The following is a 27,051-nucleotide window of genomic DNA, read 5'->3' as shown; positions in this document are numbered from 1 at the left end:
AAATTCTCAGCAAAGACTGAGACAAAGGTGGCATGGAGCACCTCCTCCTTACACATCTGCTGTCACTAAATCTCCAACCCCTCCCAATACTATACTTGCATACTACTGCAGTGCTAGAAGCAATTCTTGTTGCATTTGTCATCCCTAATAGGTTTCCAAGAGAGCTGCAGCTCTCCTAACAACAGCCCTGCATGGCTGAACAATGCTTCTGTATTTCTCTTTAGTAGCCTCTCCTCAACTTTCTTGTACACTGCCCTTTGTTTTTTTAATTTCATTTAAATTCCACCATGAGCTCTCTGTTTAGGCAGACTGCCCACCTGAGATGCTTGTTCTCCTGGGAGTCAGGATGGATTATTACTGTGTTTAACTGGTGTCTTTCACAACCTCCTTGGACATCTTTGCCCTTTAAAATACCTCCTCCATGTGATCCTCTATACCTGTTCCCTGAATAAGCTGAAAGCTGCTCACCTGAAGTACAGACTATAGACTCTGCTTATGTCCTTCATTCTCCTCAAGATCTTGAACTCCACTAATTCATGGTTGTTCCAGTCAAAGTTACGTTTGACATTACTCCAAGACATTGAGTAACATGTCCTCAACTGTTTTTTCCTTGTTTTTGAGCAGCTGATCCAGCTGTACTTAACCCCTGGTTGGTATCAGTATTTGTATCAAGAAGTTACCTCTGACAAAAATCCTGTCATTGTGACCTACCAGAAAATGCCAAAGTATTCCCTCATGAGAATTGGGGTCTGTCATCCAGAATTCCTTATTTCAAAATAGCTTCATTCATATCCTCACCCTGATCAGGTGAACTGTAACAAACTCCTACCACTGGGTTTCCCTTAGTGGCCTGTCCCTTGATCCTGAGTTGTGAACTCCCAGACAAATTGTTGTCTGTCTCACAGAAGGGCTTGCATACTTCTGAGCTACTCCTTCACCTCTCCCTTACCCCCTTTGTTGTCTTCTTGATATGTCTTCCCTGAAGTATATGTATCCATACATTCTTGCAATAACCTATTTGTATGAGTTGTCCCATTACAGCTGAGGAATCAAAATGATGTAAGATATGTAGATATGTAAACATATGCACTGTTGCAGTCTTTGCTCTTTGTTTCCCTGGCTGTGTGCATTTCTGTTCATATAACATGCTCTTTCACCCTCTCTTATTACTCTGGAGTTCTCTCCTGTACCTGCCACTGCTTCTTTGCTTGACTGTGGGTTGTAATTTCCTTCCATAATCAGTTCCTAGATTAGAGCTGTACTCACAAGGTTGACCAGGCTGCTGAAAAAGCTGCTCTCAACAGTTCTGTCTTCAGGTCTCCAAAGGAGGCCCCTGTGGTCTAAATCCAAAATTGCTGCTGAAAGCATCAGCTATACAAGCCTCTAATCAATTTCCTAAAATAACTGGGGCCATACACTTTAGTTGGCAAATTTGTGTGATGAACCAGCTACTGAATGCAAACTATGGCAATATCACCATCTAAACCAAAAAAGGACACTTAAGAGAATGGATTTCTCCTGTATAGATTATGTGCTGATTTATTGTAGCTGAGGATTTGGTCAATGAACCTCCAATGCCACTCCAGTTAGATTAAAAATATATGTTTTTATAATCTCCAAATAGCATCTCTTGGTTTCATTAGGCACTGGAAAGTATTATAATCTCTCAGGAGATATTTTAAATCTCACTGTACTTTCTCTTTGAACTAAATTGCTGCTGCTCTTGGGTCACTATATTTCTTTCTTGTGGATTGGGAAGGTGGAGCAAGGTGAGTCTTGAGATACTGCTGTCATGTATGTTCAACCTTTGCTGTGTTAATCCAACACTGATTGCTCCTTTTTCTCCCCAAGAAAAAATTTTTTTAAGTCTTTAAGTACTATTGAGACCAAGAGGGTAAATGTTCTGTAATGACTTTTGGGTCAACAAGAAAAAATAGAAGTTTCTGGGAAAGTTTGAAGAGGAAAAAATGGACAAAAACCTGTCAAAGGAAGATTGCTTTCCTTTGCCTCTTGAACAAAGGTATTCTGGGGGGTATTTAGTGTAGTTGGGGTAAGAACATTGTATATCAATAAACAGTTAAATTATACAGACCTATATGTCACAATTACACTAAAATCATGCATTTGGGCAGATCCTTTGCAGCTCTGAAATCAGTGCAATTCAGTCTTAAGAGATTTCTTTTTCAAGAAGACATTTTAAATTTTTAGCATTCCAACCAAGTCTGTATTAGAGTGCACTAGAATCTGGATATCCAGTAGGGGATGGAATTTATAACAAAAAATTAAAAAATATTAAGAAGGCTTCCTCAGTTTTCCCTCTTGTCATTTGATTACACCAGGACAAACTCTGTTCAGATTTGTCCCTATGCAGATGAATCCCAATTGCAAGGGTAAACTGAAACAGAATTTCAGTAGTTATTTTTATGTACATATATTCTGCTGCAGTGATGCAGTGGCAAGATTTTTTTTTTCTATGACTAAAAATAATTCCATTTTCTCAGGAGTAGGGCATGAAAAATTGCATAACTTGTCACATCTTACATTAACAGATTTTCCTTATTAAAAAACTTTAGTAAGAATTTGAACTACTCAAAAATAAGTGGCAGCCAGATCCAAGGATTACAAATAAATATCTTTAACCATATTTGATTCCTTTCCTTTCCACAGTTCTAGTGTGAAAACAAAGGGTAGAAGCTGTAAGAACCTGCAATGACTGCTTTCTGGTGCTCAGAGGCAGAGATCTCTCATTGAGGCATGATATCTGATCCTAGCTTTTTCTACAGAAAATCAATACTCTCACAAAGGTGGTAATACATCTTTGGAGTTGGAGTATGTCTACTCCATGTCAGACAGTACACTGTAAATTCCTTAGGTTTAGAGAGTTAAGAGTTAGGTCCTCCTGTCTAATCATGTTTGGAATGCACCACAGTCCAGAGCCCTGCTTCATGTATTGCAAACAAACCTTTCATCAAGCTATATAATAGTAAAGGAACTAGTTCTGAATTATTTGAGTAACATAGCAGTAACATATAGGATAACTTGGTTATCTCTGCTCTGTGCTGCTTTTTTTACAGTATCAGTATCCTTTGAGATAGTAACCTTTGCATCTGCACGCATAGAAAACTATCAGAATTTATCTCTCGACAGATATGGCAGATTTGGCACTTACTGATGATAGTACAAGAAGCTTCAAATGCAGAGAGATTTGAGGGATCTAGTTGGAGGGAAAAAAAAGTTTAATTTCATCCACAGGTAAACTTCTGTAGTAATTTTCTTTTAGCACTAGTTGTCACCACGTTTAGGAAAAGCAAAAAAGAAAAAGAATAAAGTTATATTTATTAATTTATTGTATCCTTTTATTAATTCACTTTTATCACTTTAATAATGACATTTCTGTCTTTCTAGTCTTTCAGTTGTGTAGTTAATTAAGCCTAATCAAAATTTCCAGTTTCTCAATTTTCAGTACCCAGAATGCACTTTTCTTAAGGCGAATGCAATTTTGTGTAAATGCTATCTTTTATTCATTTTCTTTTTTTAAAAGTTAAACAGTATATAGTTCCCAGGTTTTGCATGGGGTGTAAGGAGTATTTTGTTCTGTATGTCAGAGTTTTAAGAGTTCTGGAGTTAGAAGAAGTTGCAGTGCCATTGCTGTCAAACAATGATCTTTATATACATGGCAAACACCACTGATATTCTGAATAATTCCTAAAAGAATATCATTGTAAATAAAATGAATGTGCCTTCACATAATAATCTTATTTCCTGCCATGTTACATGAGAATGTATTTTCAAAAACTGCTGCATGAGTTATACTAAAATAATACTAACTTGTACTCAGTGAAATATTTGCTATGCATGCTCATGAGTATCAATCTAGGTTTTAAATAAAATTCTATAAATTAGAAAAAGTTTTGTTGATCTCAAATCATTGTGGATTAACCTGCACAGATCCTAATGACTCCAAAATGAAGACCTGTGAAGACACAGTTGCTTTCTCTAATTGAATGTGAAAGTGAACAAACTTTTTTTTTTAGATGTCTTTGGGGGGAAAATAGTGATGTGTCTTTTCATTTGTATCAGAAGACACATAAGAAGTTCTTATTACATCACTGATGATAAATATTTTAGGTGTCATATTTGATAAAACAGACATCCATATACTTCAAATGTCACAAACATCATCTGGTATGACCTCACATATTGCTCTATACTTCAACTATATTTTACTATCTTCTGTTTGTGCTTGTGTTCAGAAGTAGAAAGTTTGAAATATCAGAAACTCTTAGAAAATTGTTTGCAAATGCTTTTGGTTTCTTTGCCATCCATTTTTGTTTATATGAATCTCCACAATCAGGAGTGTGCAAGGTAAACATCTGTGACTGAGTTAAACAAAATACTGTCTCTAAAACTTGTGTTTGTTCATGTGTCCAATAAGTCCTTAACTGTCTGTTCTAGTGCTTGTTACCTACATAATTCTGTGAGTTCACACAGGTGTTCCCTGAGACACAGAGTTTTGGAGTTTAATTGGTAAACTTATTGCACTCTGGATTTAAAAAAAAAATCAAACTTTTTCTCCCCCATTTTCTAATTTGTCCCTGGAAATTTTTCTCACTAGAAGACTTGCAGCTGTAGATTTCCAAGGAGTAATTGTGGTTAGGCATAAATTATTTTTTCTCACTCTCTTGGAGAAACACCATCAAAAGCATTGACTATCAGAAAACACTTCCTGAAGCAAAGTTTTTTACTTTCTTAGCTTACAAAATAGTGGTGTTGAGGGCTGAGGTTTCTGTTAATTTTGTTTTGGTGTGTGTTTGGTTGAGAGTTTTTAGAGAGAAAAGGGGACTTTCAACACAATATTCCGTTTTCAGTAGTGGTTAGTATATTTGTTTTAGTAATAGAGTGGGAGAAACAGAGATATGCTATTATTATGTTATTCTTACATCCTTCATAAAAAGAATGATACTAGAAATATTCTGATATTTATTTTATTATTTATGTGAGCCAAATTCATGGTGCATCCCAAAGTGATCTCTGACAAAACGTTATGTTTGATTCAGTGTGAGAAAACACACTTCCATATATCTTGAATCCAGCCTATTGTAATTGCTTATGATGAGTCATAGATGATTTATTAAGCAAAACTATATATCATTGTCAAACCTCTCAGTTCTCTTCTGAACTGAGGCTGAAGAATCCTACCTTATTTATTGTATAATTTTGATCACCCTAATCAGTATATCTTCTGCTATTTATATTCTTATGTATTTAGAGGGGAAAGGTCAGAACTGTGAAAAACCTGAATGATGCACCTGCATCTTATTTAAGCAAAAGAATTTATTCTGTTTGACAAGGGTTCCTTAATTCTAAAACTTCCTTCTGTTGGGGTTTTTTGTTTTCTTTTTTGAGTGACACTGAACAGAAGCCTTCTGGAATTCCATCACTGTGTAAGGAAAGACAAGATGTATTTTTTCTAAGTGTCACTAAATTTATTTTATCTGCAGTCACTCAGTGCAGAAGACAATATTCTGTAACTTTCAGATTTGACTCCAGTCCATGACAAGCCAAATTCTCACTCTTAATTGTTTCTGAATGCTCATTGTGATTATCTGAACTTTCTTTGGAATGGAAAAGTGATATTTAACTTTTAAAATAATATTTAATAATATTTGTAGCCTTATAGAAGTTACAGTACAAAAACCTTGTTCTCCAGCCAGCATGTTTTCCTCATATCCCCTCTATTAATTCTATGCCCTCCTAAATGAGCATGTCACACTATATGTATCATTAATTAGCCATCATCATTTCACTGATGATGCATAAACATAATCAGAATATTCATCAGGGGATCCAAACTAATTGGAAAAAGGCTCAACTTGCTAAGGTTGGGCAAAAGATGATTCCTTCTTTCTCACATATATAAAGCACTGTACTTCAGAGGGATCTGGAGCATTTATGCATTTTTCTTACAAGTCTACATAAGGCACAAATTAGAGTAAGTAGAAATGTACAGCCAGTTATTGTAGGGTTGTACCATGTGGTTGGTTCTTTATCACACAGAGCAGTATTTCAATCCCCTCTGGAGTTCAGGATAAATTTTTTCAGCACAGCAGCAGAATATTCTAAATTCAAGGCATACTTCTTGCTCTACCACTTTTAATATTCAAAAATGAAGTTATGTGTGAGTCTACCATAATTTTATGCTCCTAAAGATAAGGGTGGAAACATGATGCCTGCCAGATGCTCAGAGGTCAGACTGGAAAGGAATATGAAATTTCCTGTTGTTCCAGGGCTCTCTTCTTGTACAGTGAAAGGCTGAGAAAAGCTAAGTAGGTGCCAAGCTGATTCCAGGTACTGTCAGCAAGAGGAAATGAAGATTAAAAAAAATGCTCTGACTTTTGTTCTAGCAGCTTATGTAAGATAGGGAACTGGAGAGAAGCTGAAGTGGGTTCAATAATTATCCAGTTGTCTGACTCTGTGATCACCATACACTGCCAGACTAAATGGTAGATGCTAATTTATGTGCTTTGTTCTGTCTTACTAAACTTTAGAATGAATACAGAACCTCCTAGTGAAGGTCTTTATTGTCCAATATTCTGTATTGGAATCATTAGATAATGACAAAGAATTTTCTGGAATCTTAAAATCTACTTCAAAAGGAAGAGGTGTACATACACACACTTAGCCAAGTTGTCCATCCATAACTTTTTTTATCCTTCTTCCACATTTGCTTGTGAATTTTTTCACCTCTTTTAATCATGCCTAAATAATGAACCATTACAGCACATGCAGCAGTTTGTGGATCTTTTCAGACTAATATCTTCCTCTGATTTCTTCACTTCTACTTGTCTTATCAAATAAATATTCAACCAACTTTGAACAAATTACTGACACCATAACCTTGCCACATTTAGAATCAGATTCCTTTTGTGGAATCATGTAACGCAGTTACTATGTAAGAAGAAAAACTCAGGAATATTATTTTCCCCAACTAGACTTACTACAAGTTATAAAACCTGCAAGTACCCTTGGAAGAAGTAAAAGTGCACACTTTTGTGGGAAATGGTAGAATGGGCAATTCCATAGATGCTGGAAATCCTTGAGAAATAGGTAGTAAAAAGACAAAGCATTGTTTTTCTCCGTTTGTTCTAGTCTTTTCTTTCTTCTCTGATGCAGACAGGATTGCAAAAAACTTAAGTATTTCATTGTTATTTAAGTTGCTCTCTTCATGACACTACATTTTGCTGAGTGTGAATTTACCAAAGGAATAGTAAACATAGTACAAACCTGCTTTTATACCTTGGCTTCTTTGTTCCCCCAGTATTATCCTTGAAAGCACAGCTGAAAAGTGTTGGGTTTTTTTTCATTCATTATTATAGCATAAACATGAAAAAAATGGTTGTTATCCTTAAAATAGAATAGAAATATGAAAACTATATCTTGCCTATTTGGTCATTCCAAAACTGTCTTTTCCTTCAGGGAATGCTGCAGAAGCCTGCTGAAATTTGCTTTAGTAAGCTTACAAAAAAGGATACTAATAAATAAATATTTTTAACCATTGCCTGAATCTTTAGAAACATCACTTTAAATAGAATCACATGCCTTATAATTAAAAAGAATCCTTTCTTATAAATTCTGTTTCTAATAAAACAGATAGCTAAAAATTTTACATTAATAGCTCCCTATTTTCAAATCCTTAAATCGGTTTGAAAGTCCTAAAGGAATATATTTCTATCAATTGTATATACCAATTACATTATACCTATTTGCTGTTCTTTGTTCCTTTTTTTTTCCCCCCAGAGGCTATTCCACACAAGTACAGAATAGATATTTTGCATTTCTGCCCCCCCCCCCCTCAGTTTCTTGGTAAGTGTATCTCAGTCTTCAAACCAGATATACTTGCTTCAGAAGTAAGAGCTGTATGAACTGCCTGACTAGAATACTCTGATTTTACTAAGGAATACACTCATCTAAGGCTAGCACTGCTTTCCTTTCAGCAAAGGCCAGATAATTTGCATATTTATGAACTATTAAGCATCTTCTATGCACTCCCCTCAGGAGGCTCAATAAAGACAAGAAATTATTTCTGCCTAGGTCACATTTATTAATTTCAGTCTCTGCATAAGATTTACAATTTACTGCAACGCAGGAAGGAGAACTGAAGCCAGGGTTAAAGGGGAGCATAAATTGTTTGCTTTTGCTCGTTTATATCATCCTCTCTTACCACTCTTAGTGTCTCAGGAAATTTATTTTATCTTCCTGTAATCACCTTCCTGGATGCAGTGGGTAAACAAGAAAATGCAGATAAAAGACAAACAAACATAAGGTCATGCCTTGCATGCTACAGCTAGTATAAAATAAACCTGAAAGCTTGATTGAAGTTACTCATTAAAATACTGTTACTGCTGAAAGAAGTGGAGGGGTAGCTCATTGGAGTGCAGTGTGAGAGATCCAGGGTCAGGTGGTGAACTAAACTTCCTCCATAGGCTTGCAGATTCAGAACTCTGCTTGTGGAAAGAAGAATCTCCTTCGACACATTCATTACAGCAGGCTAGAAAATTTTAACTTAAAAGACATTCAGAGAAAGAAATTTGCAATGTAATGTTTATTTTATAAAAAGTTTTGGCCAGTTTGTATTCACAAAATCCAAAGCCTAATCTGTAACTAAGGTAAAAGGATATAAATGGCTCTTTCTGTGATGTTTACTGGGAAATTGGATTCAATGGTTTCCAAGGTGTCTGTAGTAATTCTGTATTTTGCATAACACAGAGCGGTGAAAAGAGGGTTGACCTTCGATCCCTCTCCCCACAAACACTTTTTTCACATATTATAACTGATGCAAATCCCAATTTAATGGCTGTTTTGGAACCTACCCTTTTAAAACAAACAAGCAAACAAAGACAAAAAAAGCTATGTGTGATCCAGACAGCAAAGGAATAAACTCTTTCTTCTTAGATCTTCCTTCTTGAGGAGGATTCGTTCTTGATTTTCAGTTATGCTGAGATGGATAATTTGATTCACAGCCAGAGAAAACTAGAGGCTCTTTTTTCTCTTTTATTTCCCTGAAATTCTGCATTAATTGTGTTGTTTTTCTCAATATAGATGGCTCTACCGACATTTTAGGATGTGTTAATAGTTCTAAACTTCTTGGAAAAGATAGCAGCCTTGATAATAAGAAAATTGCCAATCCATAATGGAAATTCATGGACTCTTACTAAAGGCTTGTTATTCCACTTAATAGGAAGGTTTTGAACACATTTTTAAAATAAGCCCTTTTCAACAGTAATCAGAAACAACTGTTCAGGTTACAAGTACTCTCTCTCTGCTGTGAAAATAGCTGCGTGCTGTCCTGGGGGACAGTAGCCTCGCCTCTCTAGAATTTCACTCTGAAGATAGGTAAAACCTCACCTACCTCTGCAGCTGAATCTGTGGCCAGTTACTAAGTCATTTTTGTTATTCAAAATTCCATTAAATATTGAAACTAGCATGTGATTTAATCTAGTAAAATTGGAATAGACTGTCCAAGAAAGTAAACTGGCAAATGGGCAACCAGTTGAACATGTTATATTTTAATTTGCAGAGACAAAAATGACAAGCAATTTATTTACATAAAACTGTACAAAAGCAAATTAAATTATGTAAATATTTCATAAATAGAGGTGGACTAGCGTTTAATACATTTTGCCATGTTTAGCATAGTTGCGTGCATAGTGACTCATAATAAACAATGATAAATTGTTCTCTGCTTCACTATCAACATCCAAGTTGCAGAACAATAGTCAATGATTATTATTACAAACAGATCGTACCACACTGAATGCAAGTGCTTTAAAATTTAGGAAAAGTTGTCTGAAAGCATACCCCAGGTAGCTGGTGAATGTTGTCTTCTTCCTAGTGCTTATGCTCTTTCAGTCAGGAATACAACTTAATGGACGGGCTTTTGTTTCTATTGCTTTTTCATCTGCTTCTTTTCTTAAGGAAACTCTGTATATTTATCACCAATGAAACAGAAAGAAAAATATTTCATTGTTCAACTTCCTTGCAAGTGTTTGGTGATGGCTGGATTTATGGCAAGATCTTTATCCTTATTCATGATTTTTCTGCTTGACAACTTCTAGGGTAGCCTTTCAGCCAATCATTTCAATCCCATTTAAGTTTTTCCCCCACATAAAAATAATGTTTAACTTTTTTTCCTGAAACTCAGGCAGCAGGCCAGTCAGAAACCATATTCAATAAACATAGTGGGTCTGAGATCTGGATTAAGCCTTAGATTTTAGACCAAAGCTATTGAACTTTCTAATACATATAAAGTTATATATTAACGCATCAATCTATAAAGGTGCCCTAATGTAAAATACATGCAAAGCTCATTTGAGTTTCCCATGGAAGGAAAGAAAAAGATGATTTCTATACTGTACAAATAAAATGTGATGAAGGCTAGAAGCTACTAAAAAAATTGTCAATTTTCCTGGCAACATGAACTGGTGACACCTTGCTAAATAACTATCATATAGACTGATCATACTTTTCCAGGCAGCAAAATTAAAAACAAATTAAAACAACCCCAAAGCCCACACAAATAGTAATTAAAAAAATCCTCAAGACCTACTTAAACCACAGCCTTGTGTTAATAATGCTTAAGACTGGTCCATTAACTGAGTTTGGCAAAAGGCTTGTTTTTAAATATATTATTTATAATTTCTCAGAAAATAAACACAGGTAAATATACAGGTTCAAAAAAGTTGGGAATAGCCCCTTACCCCTCAGTGTCCAAACCCAACTACCACTTTACCATAATAATAGGTATAAAAGGCACAGTTGCATATTTTGCATTCACTCTAATTATTTTTTATAGCTTTATTTGTTTATTTTTTATACAAAAGCACTCTATTTATGGAGTGGCACCAGATTTAACCTATTTCAAATAAAGAGGAAAAATACAAACACAAAATATATTTGTATGTCATGCCAGGTCAGAAGAGTAATCAGCATATTAATAGTGGCTAGTTCCACAAGAATTACTGTGAATACTTACAGTAGATAGAATTTTTAAAAAATCCTTTCACGCATTTTAGATCTAAGGAGATGCACACAAGAAAATTATTATCATGACTGTCTTATGTGGTGCAAAAATTGGTGAGTGACTGCTGATCCATTTAATCTGAAGGTCTATTATGACCTGTATTATTAGCCTCGTAGAAAAAGTGTCTAAGAATATATGGAACCCAGCTACCTAATTTATTTTCTTGTGTGTAATATTAAATAAAATCTTATTAAAGGAAGTTCTGTTGAACATTTGTGTTATGCAATTGTGTATTCTGTTGAAACGTGCAAGAAAAATGTGTTTACATTACATAAGCATTTTTAGAAGCATTTTTAAACAGGTACTTACAGATTATACAAAGCGGTAACTGCTATACGCAGTCTCATAACAAAGTAATAGCTTGCATCTCCCCGTATTACTTAAATAATTAAACATAAAAATGTTCAATCGTTAATAATCTTTGATTTTAATATTTTCTTTCTAAAATGTGCCCATTCATCATAACTGCTATACACGAACTAATGTTACTTGAAGAAAGTAAACTTTAGAGAGGAGAATGAAAAGACCAGTAATGGCACAACCCTCTATATGGAGAAGTGAATTCAAAAGATAAATGTGATGAGTTGTTTTGATTTACCAACCTCTATCTTAGGCTGTTTAAGGTTATTTCTATGCAATTCTTCAAAGCAAGAAACTACCCAAAGCTACATTATGACTACAGTTACTAGAGAGCCATCTAGCCATGCCTTCACGCCAGTTCAACAGCCAGGGATCTGAATGCTTTCTCCATCCTTGAGCTGTCCTTGCTGTGTTGTTTGATTGTCACTTTTGTCTGAATGTCTGAGCTCAGTCTGTGATTATTAATACAGCATCAACTACAAAGCAATTGGTTGATGTTCTGCATGTTTTGTTGCTTTTATTGCACAAAACCCTGTTTCATTTCCTCTTCCTTTCAAAAAGTACTCACCATGATAATTGTTACAGCTCTTGCATATCGTAGCTTGCACTCCTTTTAACTCCTCTTGACCTCCTAGGTATCATACCATTCTTTATCAGGCCATTTTTTACTAATGCTAAATGTTCTGAGTCTTGATATCATTTAGTATTGCACTTTTCTTGGTTTTAATGCACTTGGTTTCAAGAAAGCTTTCATTATCATCACCTTTGACATAATTGAAGCAGTTGGTAAGCTGCAACACTGATGACCAGACTTAGCAACCATGCCTTGCAATTTGAAAAGAAGCTTTTGTCTCCGAGTTGAAATGTTCTCTTGTTACTGCACTATCCTATTGTCCACCTTTTTCCCTCCTGTCAAGCATTCCCACTAACACGGCCTTCTCTTCTACTATTATTTTTTAATTTTGATCTTAAAAATTCCCTGGAACTAGCATATGCAGCATATCATATGCAGCATGTGCTGCAATGTATCATGTCATTACAAAAAAAGCATCAGTTCCTTTGGGCATTCAACTGAACCACACTGGAAAAAAAAATTGTCATCTGGGCTTGTGAGCTGTGCTGCTGCATAGAATGTAACTGAAGCTGTGTTATGAGTACATGTGGTTTTTTGTGAATACATTTATTTTCTAAGTCAAGCCCCAATACTTAGCAGTTCCCCTGATCCATTGTGTGATCTTTGGCCTTTTTGTTATTACAATCTTCCCAGCTAAATGTTAGTCTTGCCCAAAATAATGATTTCAACAGTTTATCATTGCTATCCTATGGTATAAGTGTTAGTAATTGTGTTTACATTGAAATAATCATTACAGAGAACGAGAGAGAAAGAGAGAAAGAGACACAGCAAGACACATTTGTTCAATGGATAAAACAGAACCAGAGTCCATGAATCACGGGAAAGTATGCCATGTTTTTGACTGCAGTCTCAGGCTGAATGTATTTCTGTTGCTTCCAGCCTCAGATGAGAGGTGAGATTAAAGCTGTGGTCTTCACAAAGTGCCTATTAATGATTATTCCTTTATATTTATCCTATATCTTTATGGTTTCTGAAGGATTGTCCCTGATGGGGATCAGCAATATTCAGATGGAATGTTTTGAATACATTTTCCCTGACCTGTTATCCTCAACAAGCCAGATGACAAACAAACAAAATGAGTGGCTTAATTCATGCTTCTGCAGAGGGGAAACACCAGTGTGTCGTGTTCTTTTTAATCAAGCTTGCTACTATGGGAGGAACTTGCAACCATAGATCTAGGAAAATAAAAATCAGCAAGGGGGAATTAGACATGCAAGTAACAACAATGTTTTCTACATTGTACAGTATAGTCAGGCAGACAGTATAATTACATGCCTGCTGTGGAGGCAGAAGTGGCAGGCAGATCTTTTGTCTCTTTGGTGGCCCCCTCTTTATTGTTTCACATTTTTTCTTAAAATTGCTGCGATTTTAAGACTTTTGCCCCATTTCTTTCTTATATTACGAAAGAACTTTGCTGCTGCTTTTTAGCCTACAGGTAGACTTCTCTTCTAGTTAGAGTGTTGACAGGAGATGGCTTGTATTCCCCTGTCTGTGTAAGGGGGATATCCTCTGGGTTGCCTTCTTCATTTTTGCTGAAACTAGCTGCGCTGAAGGTCTCATAGGATGAGGTCAACTTTTTGTTGAGGAGGTTTCTGTTGCGGTCACCCATGAGGGAGGCTTCTCCATTGGCCAGCTTTTCCTGACTGCCCCGTTCATCGACAGGCATGAAAGTGGAGAGTTTTGGCTGGCTCTTCTGCTTCCTCTCCGGAGAGGTGCGGACTGGCATCCAGCAGGAGTCTGAGTGGCCGTATTCGTCACATTCTCGGGTGCACTTCCCTGTAAGGGCTACATCTGGTAGAGGCCGTGAATCTGAAAATGAAAGAGAGTTGTCTTTACAAATTAATATTACAGTGGCTTCCACTGAAAGTGAGAATCCTTCCATTCACAAAAAGGTATTTTTAAAGATCTCGGTAGGAATGTGGCAGTGAGTTCCTCAGTAATAATTTTTTCACGTTGCGTGTGCCCAGAGGCAACAAGCAGATCTGTGCAGTTATTCTAAATCTTAATAATTGAAAAAATATAAAATCTATTAATCCTCTTCCTGTGCCTGTAAATCAATTCCAGAAACATTTGGCACTAGGTACTGAATTAATTTTGATGTCTGAAAGAGTCAAAGAAACGCTTAATTCCATACTGCCAATTTTCAAGAAATTATTAAAAATACCTTTCCTTGATTTTTTTGTAGAGAATACTCTGAATTTATGTAGAAGGATCCTGAGACCCTGTACCCTGCCAATACTTACAAACATACTTTATGTCCTGCAAATGACAGATCTGTCATTGACAAAGGGACTGGATTTTCATATTATGTAACCTTCTCCTTGTATTTCTGAGGAGTGGACACTTGAATTTTTAGTCCACAAAATGTTAGATAAATTGTACAATCAGTAATTGCAAATACAAAACCTCTGCTATGGGCCATAAACTTTATCAATAGCACAAATGAAACCATTCTGTGTGTATATGTGCATGGTAGGGCATGGGATGAATCTGGGTGCTGCCTAAAGAGAAATATTTTATATGTGACAGACTGTGTTAGAAGGTGTCCTGTTCCTGTTCACTATGTCTAAGTTTTCTGTACTTGTAAGAGGTTTCACTGAAAACCAGCAAAGTTCCGAGGCCTGCAGGATTGACTCCTCCCTGTTTGCAAAGCAGGTATATTTAATATTTGTATTTTTATACTTGCATACTACTGAATTTAAAAACTACCTCAACTATTTTAAGGAATGGGTAAGATTCTTAAACCTTGCTTTTATTCAATTTTAATGTACTTTATGGTCCAAAGGAGTAACTGAAGCCGCCTACAAAGGAACAACATTATATTCAAACAAAGTTGACAAATAACATAAATCGAAAATAATTTTTTTCAAGTGTTTTTGATAAGACTTTCATATGATATGACTTTCATATGATATGACTTATTTGATGAAATATTTAGGTTTGTTTTGTAAAAAAATCAATTATTTTAGAAGGGAGCAAGGAGCATGGAAACATAATCAGGTACTTCAAATGTGCTGTGGCGTCTTTCTACCTTCCCACTACAACACCAAAGTTCTTGTGAACAGTAATTTTTGCCTGTAATAACATGTGTTACACAAACTTATAAATACCCCTTCAAAGGCCTGCTCAGCCTTCATTCTAATACTTTTGGTTTGCCTATTTTTCTTTGATTTTTGGCTGATAGAGTACCTTCTCAAATGATGACAATTTCAGCTGTGATTTTTTAATCAATTGATAAAAAAGACCACTGCTGAAGATAAAAAACTCAAACAAACAAAAAAAACCCCAAAACCCCACAACCAAAAATCCTTCACTCTTCAAGAATAAACCACTTTAATTTAAAATATTTCAAACAGAGAAATATGCTTGCAGAGAAAGCATATTTCATTTCAACATCTGTGGGTTTAATCCTGATAGAATTGCAAAAGCTCTCGAAAGTCAGATTTATCTTCATCCTGTCCTGATTTTTTTTTCAGGCATTTAAACATTATTTTAATAAATAATTTGTTGCAGTATTGTAAGGAGTGTGTACACTATTTGCTACTGCCAGGTGTCAACACCTAATAGAATTTACTGTATGCATTCTGAATCCTGTATAAAATTTCCTATTTCAATGAAATATCACTGACTTTAATGAAGAAACAGCCCTGGTGTCTAGATGACTGAGTGGTCCTGTAACTAAGATGTGTAAGGCCAGGAGGAGGGAACTGAGTGATTTTTTTCTTTTTTAAACTCTTTCCCAATTTATTTTTAAGGCTTTTTCCCTTAGACTCAATTCCCACTTTTTTTTTTTTCAGTGAAGAATGCAATACTATCAAAACTTATCAGCCTATCAGTTTTCAGATGACTGTGTTCTGCAAACATACACAGAATATGGAATTGTTACAGGAAAATCCTCTGTTTATCAGCTAAATCAGCATTATTCTGATCATCCCTAATGATAAGAAGCATAAATAACTGCTCAGCTGCTCTGATATGCTTTGATTTTAAAGCAGAATTTTTCATATTTTTACAACATGGCCGATTCCCTTAAACCTCTATAAATTATTTGAACCAGCACCTTATTTCCAAAAAAAACCCTGGCCATTGAACATTATGCTTCCTTCAAGTGTTTTAATTATTACTCTGACATAATATTAGCAACCACTGATCAAGGCAGTTTTTCTGACCTTTATTTAAAACATAAGAATATATGTTTATTGAAAATATTTTCTTTTATTGTCATTTGAATTTGTTGTTTTTTTCAGATTGAAACAAATAGCATCTCATTATATCTGATGGAGTCTTTCTAGCTGAAAAAAAATTTGAGTCAGCAATATAAGCGTTCATAAAAATCCTTCCCTTGCTGGCAGTCTTTGAATCATGCCCTTGAAAATGCACCATTTTGCATTGCAGTGCTTTGCCTATTCACTTCTGGACAAATACTGGAATTCCTCATAGTGAAGCATGAGGACTTAATGTACAATTCAGCCTTATAATGCTGTTTTAAGAAGCAAAGCCCTCCAGGTGACTGTGTTGCTGAGTGGCCCTGTTTGGTTATGAGATAAACTTTATCTTTGCACCCACAGAAGAGCTCAGAAAGACGCTGGAAGAACAATACCAGCCCAAATAATACCCCAAGAGACCTACCCAGGCCCACCATAGGGCAATCAGACCCTCAAAGGTCCATCTGTCCAGGCCCAGAGGAGCACAGGGGTGTATAGTAGCAAGTAGGAAATCAAAAACAGGATTCAGGAGGAAAAATTTTCTGTGTAATGCTGGGGTTTGCTGTCTAGGTATGTAGAGCAAATTATGAGATATAGGGAAAAGGAATTTGGGACAGCAAAGGACTTAGATGATGCTTAAGGGAGAAACCATCAGGAAGACAGGTGAGGGGGTAAGGTGATAAAGGGGAAATAGAGATATAGATAGGGGGATAAAAGGGCCAGTCACATGTAAATAGTTTGCTGGGTAATAGGTTTGTCTGGTTATGCCCTGTGCCGGATGAATGCCATTTGTCCTGTCCTCTTATCAAGTTCCTTTCTAACTCTTGCCTGGGAATAGGCTCTCTATTAGGAGTACATGTAGAGATATGGGTATGTCACTATCACTAGTGGTCTTTCATCCTGTCCAGCCAGAGAAGAGGAAACAATGAGGCCCCTGGAGCTGTTTGTGTCCATGGGAGGGCTTTGAGTGTCTGTGATCTGTGCGGACAACTCGGCATACATCTGGTGCATGTGTGCGCTCTGTGTGTGTGCCTGCTGGGAATACATCTTCATCTTTGCTTGGACTTGGGGGTATGGAACAGCACCAGCAGCCTCATGTCCCTCAGGCTGTCAAACCCAGTGCCATATACTTCTCTCTCAAACACCTTCAATTAAGATTTGACACTTACAGCCTTCTATTCCATTGCTTGCTTGCATCTTTTCTCAGAGCTTGAATCAGTACAGCATTTGAGTACAGATTTTACCTAACATGGTTTGAAACCTGTTGCATTTTAATCTCTCATCTGTTTAAAAGATTGACTTACCTAAACTGGTGGGTTAAGGGAAGATGGGGTGCTTTCTATACACTGCACTTGATAACAGCCATTTAACCTCTAATTTGGATAAACTGCTGTGCCACTTTAGCTACACAGTAACTGCATTTTCTCTAACTCACTGAAACAGATCAATCCTCTTTTGCAGGGTAGGGACTCTATAGTCAGCATTTTAAGTTACCTAGCCCATGGAGTTTAGAACAATCTCTAAATTTGAAAATAAAAATAAATTTACTCGTGTCCTCTAGTATAATTTGCGTTGAAACATATCTATCTCTAAGCTAAATGCTTTTCTTAAGTGCTTCTCATTTTAAAAGTTAAATACTCCAGTAGTGACCCCACTGACAACTGACAGGTCTAATGGAATATGACACAGCAAACAATCTGTCAGCAGAATTGGTAAATCATCAAGGAGCAGCACAACAGATTCCTGCTGCAGTTACATATCTGGAAACCAAGTTAAATTTGTGCCTAAAATGCCCCTTATTAACAACAAAATAAAAATTATCACAATATTAATTAGTAGAGAAAGATATGTGATATTTCTTGTTATACTGAAATCTGTAGATTTGGGATTAGGTTCTAAGATTTTGTATAGACTAGTCAAATTCAAGCTTTTATCTGCACAAAAAAGATCATCAGGAGATGTCATCAGAAGGTATCCTCTTAGTTATTGTCAAGCATATCTTCTGATCAGATCAGAACTTGGCTCAACCATAGTAAACCCACTCCCTAAAATGCAGATATTTAGAAAAAATTTAGGCATACATGTAAATGGAGAGTTCAAAATTTAATAATTTTAAAACAGATTTCACTTGCCAGACTTCAGCTTGGGAAAAAATTGGAAAACATTAATTTAAAGGGCCTTAAAATCTACTTTGTAATTTTATCTGCTAGAAGCTTCCAGTGAAAATTTTTAAAATTTATCTGATAAAATTAGGTATTTTTTTAAACTTTAGTAATTATTCATCCAATAAATCCTTAAACATTTGCAGCTAATTTCTGAGACAGAAATATACTTTATGTTTTCCATAAAACTTTGTACAAAAGAATGCAAGTGATTGGAGATATTTGTATGCACGCTAATGTTTCTGCTGACTGTAGCTGACTGTTCCCTTAGGGTTAGTAGGGTTGGTTCTTATCAAAAAGGGAAGGCACCTACCCCTGCAGGCTGGACAGGGGAAAGATGGTGTTCTGTCTCCAGTTTATTGCCAAATAAACTAACTCAAACATTCCAACCAAGCAGTTTTCCACTATTTTCTCTCCTCCTATTCCTAATCAAAAGAGGTCAATATATTTCATCAAGGACATAAACAGTATTATGAACTCAGTAGTCAACAAGTACACCTGGGGATTGGAACTAGATGATTTTTTTTAAGGTCCCTTCCAACCCTATCTATTCTATGTTGCTTCATGTTACAAGATATGTGCTTTAATTTTGCACACACTGCAGAAATATAGTCAAGAATGCTCACTCTGGCTCCACTCTACACATTTCTAACACCCATTCTTGTACAATATATTTTATAGACCCACAGCTAGTCATGACATTGTTCTATGGAGAAAAATATAAAGCTTTTCACTTTTTTATTTTTGTAAACCACAAGCAAAGATGATGGCAACAACAGACTTAAGATGTACTTAAGCTGGCAAAAGTTTTGTTCCACTTGTCTCTGGAGATGGAAAACCTTCCAGATCAATAATGACACTGTATCTAGACACAATAATTTGAACATCTGCAGAAAGCATTCCTAGCTGTAGATTTTTTCTTGGAGGAGTACAAAACCACAGTAGCCATACAGCATTAGAGCAGTGCAACAGTACTTCTGTAAACCAGGCAGCTTGGTCCACAGCATCTGAGGAGTCATTGGCAGAGGAGTTCTAAATGGTATCTATGACAAATCAATGACTACATGCAGATTTTGCTTTCCTCATTGACAGGCCCATAATATCCCTGCATGGTTCCATTTATTAAGGACCTATAAAAACTGCATGTGGAGCAGTTCCAGCTACTGTGGGAAAAGAAAAAAAGAACAGGAACAGTTATATAGTAAAGAAAGAGACTGGGGTTTGGATGAGCCCCATTTTTTCTGCATTCTGTACACGAATATGTTACATTCAGAAGACCATCCAAAATGCAAGTGAAACACCATTATAGATTAAAGAGGAGTATGTTTATATGGCTTTTATATTAAAAGCCATGACTGTTTTATGAGCTGTGATCAGGGACACAATAGATCTCTTAAAACCTAACAAGTATTGATGACATGATCAGGGAACAATAATGCAGAAAACAGCTGAGAGAGTACGTATTGTAGAAAATCACTGTTTAAGGGGGAAAAGGAAAGCTAGTCTACAGGGATATCCACCTACATCAGTACTGTTGTTTAAATTCTTGCCTCCTAATTGCTGTAATTCAGGAACTGTACCCCAGTTTGTGCTGTGGCATATTCTGACATGCCAAGACACTATAAAAATACTTTAACATGTTAGAAAGCATCAGCAATTTCTTTCTCTATACCTTAGGCTAAATACAGCTAAACAGCAGTTGAACATATCTCAAGAAGCGTTTAGTGCCCCAAGGCCTGGACTGCTGTCATTCTGAATGTGGCATTATCGTGTACTGCAGAGATAGTGCATGCCATCTCTAAAACAGTCTTACTGAATAAAGTCAAACACAAATCCATTGCTTGAGGTATGCCAACTGCACTGAAGTAATGAATATATTAATTGCTTTTGGACTAGAATAATTTCATTTATATGATGCCTAATTCTTAAATTCCTTTCAGTGCGTAAGAAAATACTGTAAATTACAGAAAGGTTTTATGTATATTGATGGAATGATTAATATTGTGAGACAAGGTATGACAATGATATAAAATAATGAATTCTAAAAATCTGATTTATTTTTCAATGCAAAGGAAAGGAATATAGAAATAAAGAGTGAAGAATATAGAATGAAAGTGAGAATTTTCAACACTTTACTTGAAAAATGGTTGAAAATAATAGTTCCTCTTAAACAATCCCTATTGTCAGAAAGACTCACTGCTGTGATGAGTCCAAAGTACTAATAGCCTAGCAGTTTCAAGAGAGGCTAGAGTGACATATTAAAGGAAACATGTGCTGCTAAATGGTCTATTACAATTTAAACTAATAAAAAATAAAACAAAGAGAACAATGTCATAGGAAAATAGAAACAGTTATATGATTTTTATATTTGAAAAAAGTTCATGCTAGATGAATGAAAGTGAATTAGTGAGAAGAGAAAGCAGATATGGTAGAAAAGAGCACTGTTAATGTACCTAAAAGGCAAGAAAAAACCCAAGAGTGGAAACAATCTATTTTACATGCCCATAGTGAAAAAGACCAGAAGTAATGTATTGATTGCAACAATGACAAATCAGGTTAGACATTAGAAAATCTTTGAGGATAAATGAAGTAGTAATGGAAGGTTACAGAATCTGGGATGAGTTTTACAAATGCCTAGAAAAATTTTATCCCAGGATAACATAAATGTAACTAATGATACCTTGGGAGAGAGAGGATGCCCTAAATGACCTCTAAAGTTTCCCTTCACTTCTACAGTTCTGTTGATGTGATTGCCAACTCTCATGTACTTTGGCCTCAATCCAATTCCTAACTGCTTCTGGGGTGAGACTCTTGACTTATTCAGTAATAAATCAACCTCAGACAGTGGGTCTCAGTTCAACCAAAAATCCATTTTAGAATCCGCCTTAAAATTTTATAGTAATAAAACTACAAGCAAAGCCCAGGAATAGTTGGACCACTTAATTCAGGTGTTAATCAAAGGAATACAGAAACATAAAGCCTGTAATGATAAAATCACCCCACCCACTCTCAAGTTTCAACATGATAATTTAGCATTTATAAAATCTTGTTTCCTGAGAAAAAACACATCCATCTACTTTACAATTAATTTCTTCACAAATTAAAGAAGGAATATTGCTTCTGGCTGTAGTGGTGCAAAACATATCACACCTGTGAAGTCCATTAAACCTGAAACTGGTGTAAGAAACAAAATTTCAAAAGTATTTGCATCTTATATGATATTTTTGTTTCGCTTCCCTTGAATATTACCTGTATGTGTATTAGGGAGGAGCAATCAAATAAGATAATGAACATATAAAGTTTTGATTGGTTTTTTTATGAGTATTAAACATACTACACCAGTCTGTATAGCTACCTAAAATGACTCAGACATGTAACCAAAGAAATATCACCCAAGTAATAGAGAAATAATTCCCAAGCAATAATATTTCTGGCTGAGTTTCCATATAGTCATAGTTATTTCTATCTTAGTTACCTCCATCATGTTAAAGTATAATATTCTTTAATTGTTTCCTGAATTATGGAACAACTTAATTTAAAAAAAATTCTTGCGTAAATTTATGATTATACCAGTTCAATAATGCATCTATGTTCTTCAAGGAATCACCAGTATTTCACAACTAACTTAAAGACAGTTTATGCTAAAAACAGATTTATGGGTTTGGGGGTTTTTTAAACACAAAAAAACCCCACATAATTGTACTTTTATGGGCCAAAATCATATTGATCTGATGGTTGTCAGTGGAGGACAATAACATAAATTGTTGCAACATTATAGTTAAGTGAAATCAAATTCAACAGGCTTAATCCTTGACAAATACTAGTTTGATTACATTATTAAATAGTAAAGGCCAGTAGAAACACAGTTTTTTCTTATTTAAACTGTATTTATCCTGTAGTTCAGACTGTATTATTTCACTTGCTTTCACAAAACCAATTGCATACATATAATGAGAACTAAGTATTGTAACTAAGTATTGGCTTATGGGATACCAGTGGTGAGTACCATACTAAATTCTCCATGCTGAACCTGAATTTCCCAGATTTTAATTTTCTAGATTTAAATGTATTTTCTGCAAGACTTCTTGTAATCCTGTTAAATCCTTTGATAGCCTGATTTACTTCTATCACTGAAATGGCATCATATCCTTCAGAAAAGCAGGACTTACTGTGGCTTCCTGAAGCAGCACAGACATTAAGATGTAGGAAACATTTAAGCCCTCTAATTGTTCTGCCAATCTAATGCTAAGGTATTAATCTGTCACTGTGTCAAATTACATGCCTTTATTTTTTTCAGTAAAATGTGTCAGTGCTTAACAAACTCTGAGCTGAAACAATTTATGGAGCAATTAGAATGTCAGCTCTCCTACAGATGACTTAAGAAAATCTGATTCAAGGCTCAAAAGTCACCATAACTTCCTTGATGCTACTGCCAAAGTGATGGAACTGCAGGAGTTCTAAGGGAATCAGGTAGCTAGCAGCCATTATTAGCTCACCTCAGCTGTTATTTTATTTTATTTTATTTTATTTTATTTTATTTTATTTTATTTTATTTTATTTTATTTTATTTTATTTTATTTTATTTTATTTTATTTTATTTTATTTTATTTTATTTTACTTTAGTTGGTAAGAATTTAATAATGTATTTTTACATCAGGAATGGACACCAGGTAGGAAAAGAAGTGCTCTTGCCACAGAAGATAAAAACATCATGACTTCCCCTCATCTCCCTGCAATTTATGCCTACGTCTTTCAACAGATAACTCATTTTTGGAGATATTCAAAATAATATTTTCTAAGGGATGCTGATGAATGCAGCATTGCTTTCATTTCAAAACTAACAGACATGGGCCCAAAAGATGTCTGGTGCCATTTGGTCTCATGGATATCTTAAAAATATCTTCAAAGATATACAGAACTGATAATGAAAGTTGAATGCATAGAAAAAATCAGTGACATGGAGTTTCAAGCTTTTTTTTAAGATTAAAATTTGCTGAAGCAATATAAAAGTTCATTATATATGGCTAAGGTTTAGCTTCAAATGGTGACTGATTAAAAAGATAAACCCCCACTAAGCACATGGCCAGTTAATTGTCACAAGTAATGGCAGGAATAAAATCAATAAACAAACAGAAAAACTGAACTACTTTCGCTTGTTGACAAGAACTCAAATAAATTTGAGGCTTCTGTTTGAAGGCTTCTATATTTAAGAATTGGTTTTAAGAGAAAAGACTGATTTCTTTCTTTCATACCTTACAGTGAGCTACTTCTTACAGAATTATTCTGACACATGAAATAGTAACTTGAACTGATTATGTTGGTATCACCACTGCATTTGTGAAAGTGAAATGCTTCATACTATTCCACTTTGTGCAGCAAAACATTGCTGGATTCTGGATCATATTTTATACCTCATACACAGAATTAAATATTGAATAGTAACCTATATTAAATAGTAGTACTGCTTTCATAAAAGGGGAATTACTTGGGCTTCCAGAGGTTTTCTGTGTGACTCATGCTAAGTATATTTTGTTACAAGTCATAGACTCTCAAAGGTTAAACTTGTAAGTGTAAAATGAACTGAAGCTCTCTTAATTTATATTGTTCTTTTCAAATGGGGAAAAGAACAAAGTTATCTATGCTCTACATGCAAATGATATCTAAATAATGTAGGGCTCAGCACGAAGCAGAAACAAATAACTTGTGACTACTTGCCTTTTTAGCAGCTGTCAAAAGAAAGTAGTATTGTAGGAAGAAATATAGCAGTCATGCAAAGGATCCGTTTAACCTTTTGTATCATGTGAATGGAACCTTATCCCAAACAATGGAAAAAAATATACACCTATCTGTTTATGTCACACATGTTTCTCTCACAAATGCACATATAAATTTGTAATTTTTCTTAATGATATTAAAAGATCTGGATTAGAATCAAATTTAATTCAATGCAGTGAATTGAAAAGTACAGAATGCATTTTTATGTCTCTAACAGAAACTCTACATAACAAAAGACTGAAATGAATGGTAAAAACAGAAATAAAAAATATTATTGTATTAATTTACATTTTTCCTACCTGTGTAAGTATACTTCAGAAAAAATAGGTTAAATTTTATAAAATATATTGCTCATCCTCATTAATTAGGAATAATAACAGAAATATAAGGCCATAAAACTCAGCCATAAATGATAATATTTCCACTTGCCACTGGGAAAGAAAATGATTTACTGATTAATTAGTTATAGAGTTTTGTCTTTTACCCCATGTCAGTGGAATGAGCCTCCTCTTTTATAGACTAGTAGGATAATAGAATATTCTGAGTTGGAAGGAGTCCATAGGGATCATTTAATTCCAACTCCTGACCCTGCACAAGACACCCTCAAGAGCCATACTAGGTGCTGTGAACATTGTATAAACATTTCTTGAGCTCTGGCAGGTTTAGGACCATGACTACTTCCCTGAGGAGCCTATTCTGGTGCTCAAACACCCTTTGGGTGAAGAACTTTTTCTAATATCCAACCTGAACACCCCGTGACACAGTTTCAGGTCACTCCCTCTGGTCCTGTCCCTGATCATCACAGAAAAGGGATCAGTGCCTGCACCTTCACCTCCCCTCATAGGGAAGTTGTAGACTGCTTTGAGGTGTCCCCTCAGTCTTCTCTAGGCTGAGCAGACCAAATGACCTCAGAGGCTCATCATATGGTATCTTCAGCATCTAGACCTCTAGACCCTTCACCATTTTCATAGCCCTCTCTTGGATGGTGTCTAGTAGCTTTATATCTTTTTTACCTTTTATACTTTTTAGTATAGCTTTTTATCTTTTATACTGTGGTGCCCAGAACTGCACACAAGGTGAGGCTGCCCCAGTGCAGAGCAGAGCAGAGCAGAGCAGAGCAGGACAATCTCCTTCCTGGCCCGGCTGGTGGTGCTGCACCTGATGCACCCAGGACATGCTTGGCTCTCCTGGCTGCCAGGACATATATTCAACTTTTCATTGACCAGGACCTCCAGGTCCCTTTCCATGACACTGTTTTCTGGCATCTCATTCCCCAGTCTGTCCATACAGGGTTGCCCCACCCCAGGTGCAGAATCTGGCACTTTCCCTTTCTGAACTTCACATGGTTGGTGATTGCTCAGCCCTCTGACTTGATGAGGTCTCTCTGCAGGGCTTCCCTGCCTTTAAGGGAGAACAGCTCCTCCAAGTTTTGCATCATCTGCAAACTTGCTCAGTCCCTTCCAGCCCCGTGTTCAAGTCCTTTATGATTATATTGAGGAGCTTAGAGCTGAGGATGGAGCCCTGTGGCACTCCACTAGTGACAGGTCACCAGTCTGATGTCACCCCATTGACTGTAACCATTTGAGCCAGACCCATGAGCCAGCTGCCCACCCATCCAATGATGGGTTTATCCAGCTGTGTGCTGGAACTTTTGTCCAGGAGGGCACTGTGAGAGACAGTATGAAAAGCTTTACTGAAATCCAAAAAGGTTACACCAACTGGCTTCCCTTGATCAACTAGGTGAGTAATATTTTTGTAAAAAGAAATCAAGTTTTACAAGCAGGACTTTGCCCTTGTGATGCTGTGCTGGCTGTGACTGATGATTGCATTATCCTACAGGTGTTTTTAATACCTCACAAAATTAATTCCCCTAAATGTGTACTTCTAAGTACTGATGCTTTCTTATTGAGATTTTGCAGGGAAAAGGGAGTTTAGGGAGTAAGGTTTTTTGCTGTTGATGTCGTTTTTATACTAAGTATGTGGAAAAGCCTTTACACCTCAAAAAATGAAGAGACAAATACAGAAAGATAATGAATCTCTCAGCACTCTCAGTGTGATTTATGTCCTGCTCAAAGGGATTTTTTCCATTAATTTTTTTATTGATTTTTCAGCTGTGTCGGCAGATTACAGGGAATTAATTGCAAACATCAGCTCAGAATTTTTCCATGTTTATGACAGATTCATCTGGGTTACAGTCCATTAGTAATTAAGTATTAAGCACAGCACTAATTTCTCTTGAGCACATATAGCCAAAAGACTGTAATCCTACACATGAATCATAGGGATGTTATATGAAAAGAGGTTAGAGTATCAGTGCTTATCTCAGTATGGGATGAAGCAGTATAATGATTTTTTTTTTCCGAACAATATGAAGTATAGAAGCAGTTGGAAGGAAACAAAACAGAGGAAAAACAATCAAGTGTTACTTGCAAAGTCTAAGCTTGTCAGAAACAGTAGTGTCAATCCTTCTTGGGAAAGGTGGAATCTAACAGAGACTGCAGTGTGTATCACAGCTATTTGGCCATAATTATTCAACAGTTATAGGCAGTAAAGAAGTACAGCTTTTACTTTACAAATAGAACTGTGGGTTGATGGATGTTAAAGGCAATTCTGGACTAGAACAGGGGTATGTAAGCATATCAGTCAGGAGCTATCCCTGTGATGAAGATACTGGGGTTTATTTGACTAGGAAACAGTGTCTTCAAATTTCCTAAGTCATTTACTTGAGTTGAGCAGACTCTGTCACAGATTTTCTGAGATATTCCTATGAATTTTGTGAAGTATTTCCCAGCCCCAAAGTAAAAATGGAATAATTTTTGTCAGAAGTAACTGCAG

The 27,051-nt window shown here is 35.8% G+C and overlaps 1 protein-coding gene across 4 annotated transcripts in view; it reads right to left on the bottom strand.

Moving 5' to 3' along the window:
• Positions 1 to 9,579: 9,579 nt before the first annotated feature.
• The window catches only part of PCDH7 (protocadherin 7), a 267,974-nt gene continuing 250,502 nt past the window's right edge, over positions 9,580 to 27,051 (bottom strand). For all 4 annotated transcript variants that reach the window (XM_084205115.1, XM_084205116.1, XM_084205117.1 and 1 more), the window contains one exon: positions 9,580 to 13,883. In XM_084205115.1, coding sequence (XP_084061241.1) covers positions 13,504 to 13,883 — 380 coding nt within the window. In that variant the 3' untranslated portion in view covers positions 9,580 to 13,503. The remainder of the gene's footprint in view (positions 13,884 to 27,051) is intronic.

Source organism: Fringilla coelebs (genome assembly GCF_963513975.1).
Source record: "Fringilla coelebs genome assembly, chromosome: 4".
Classification (NCBI taxonomy): Eukaryota; Metazoa; Chordata; class Aves; order Passeriformes; family Fringillidae; genus Fringilla; species Fringilla coelebs.
The sequence above is the reverse complement of the archived record's forward strand: the minus strand, read 5'-3'. Positions and strand labels throughout refer to the sequence as shown.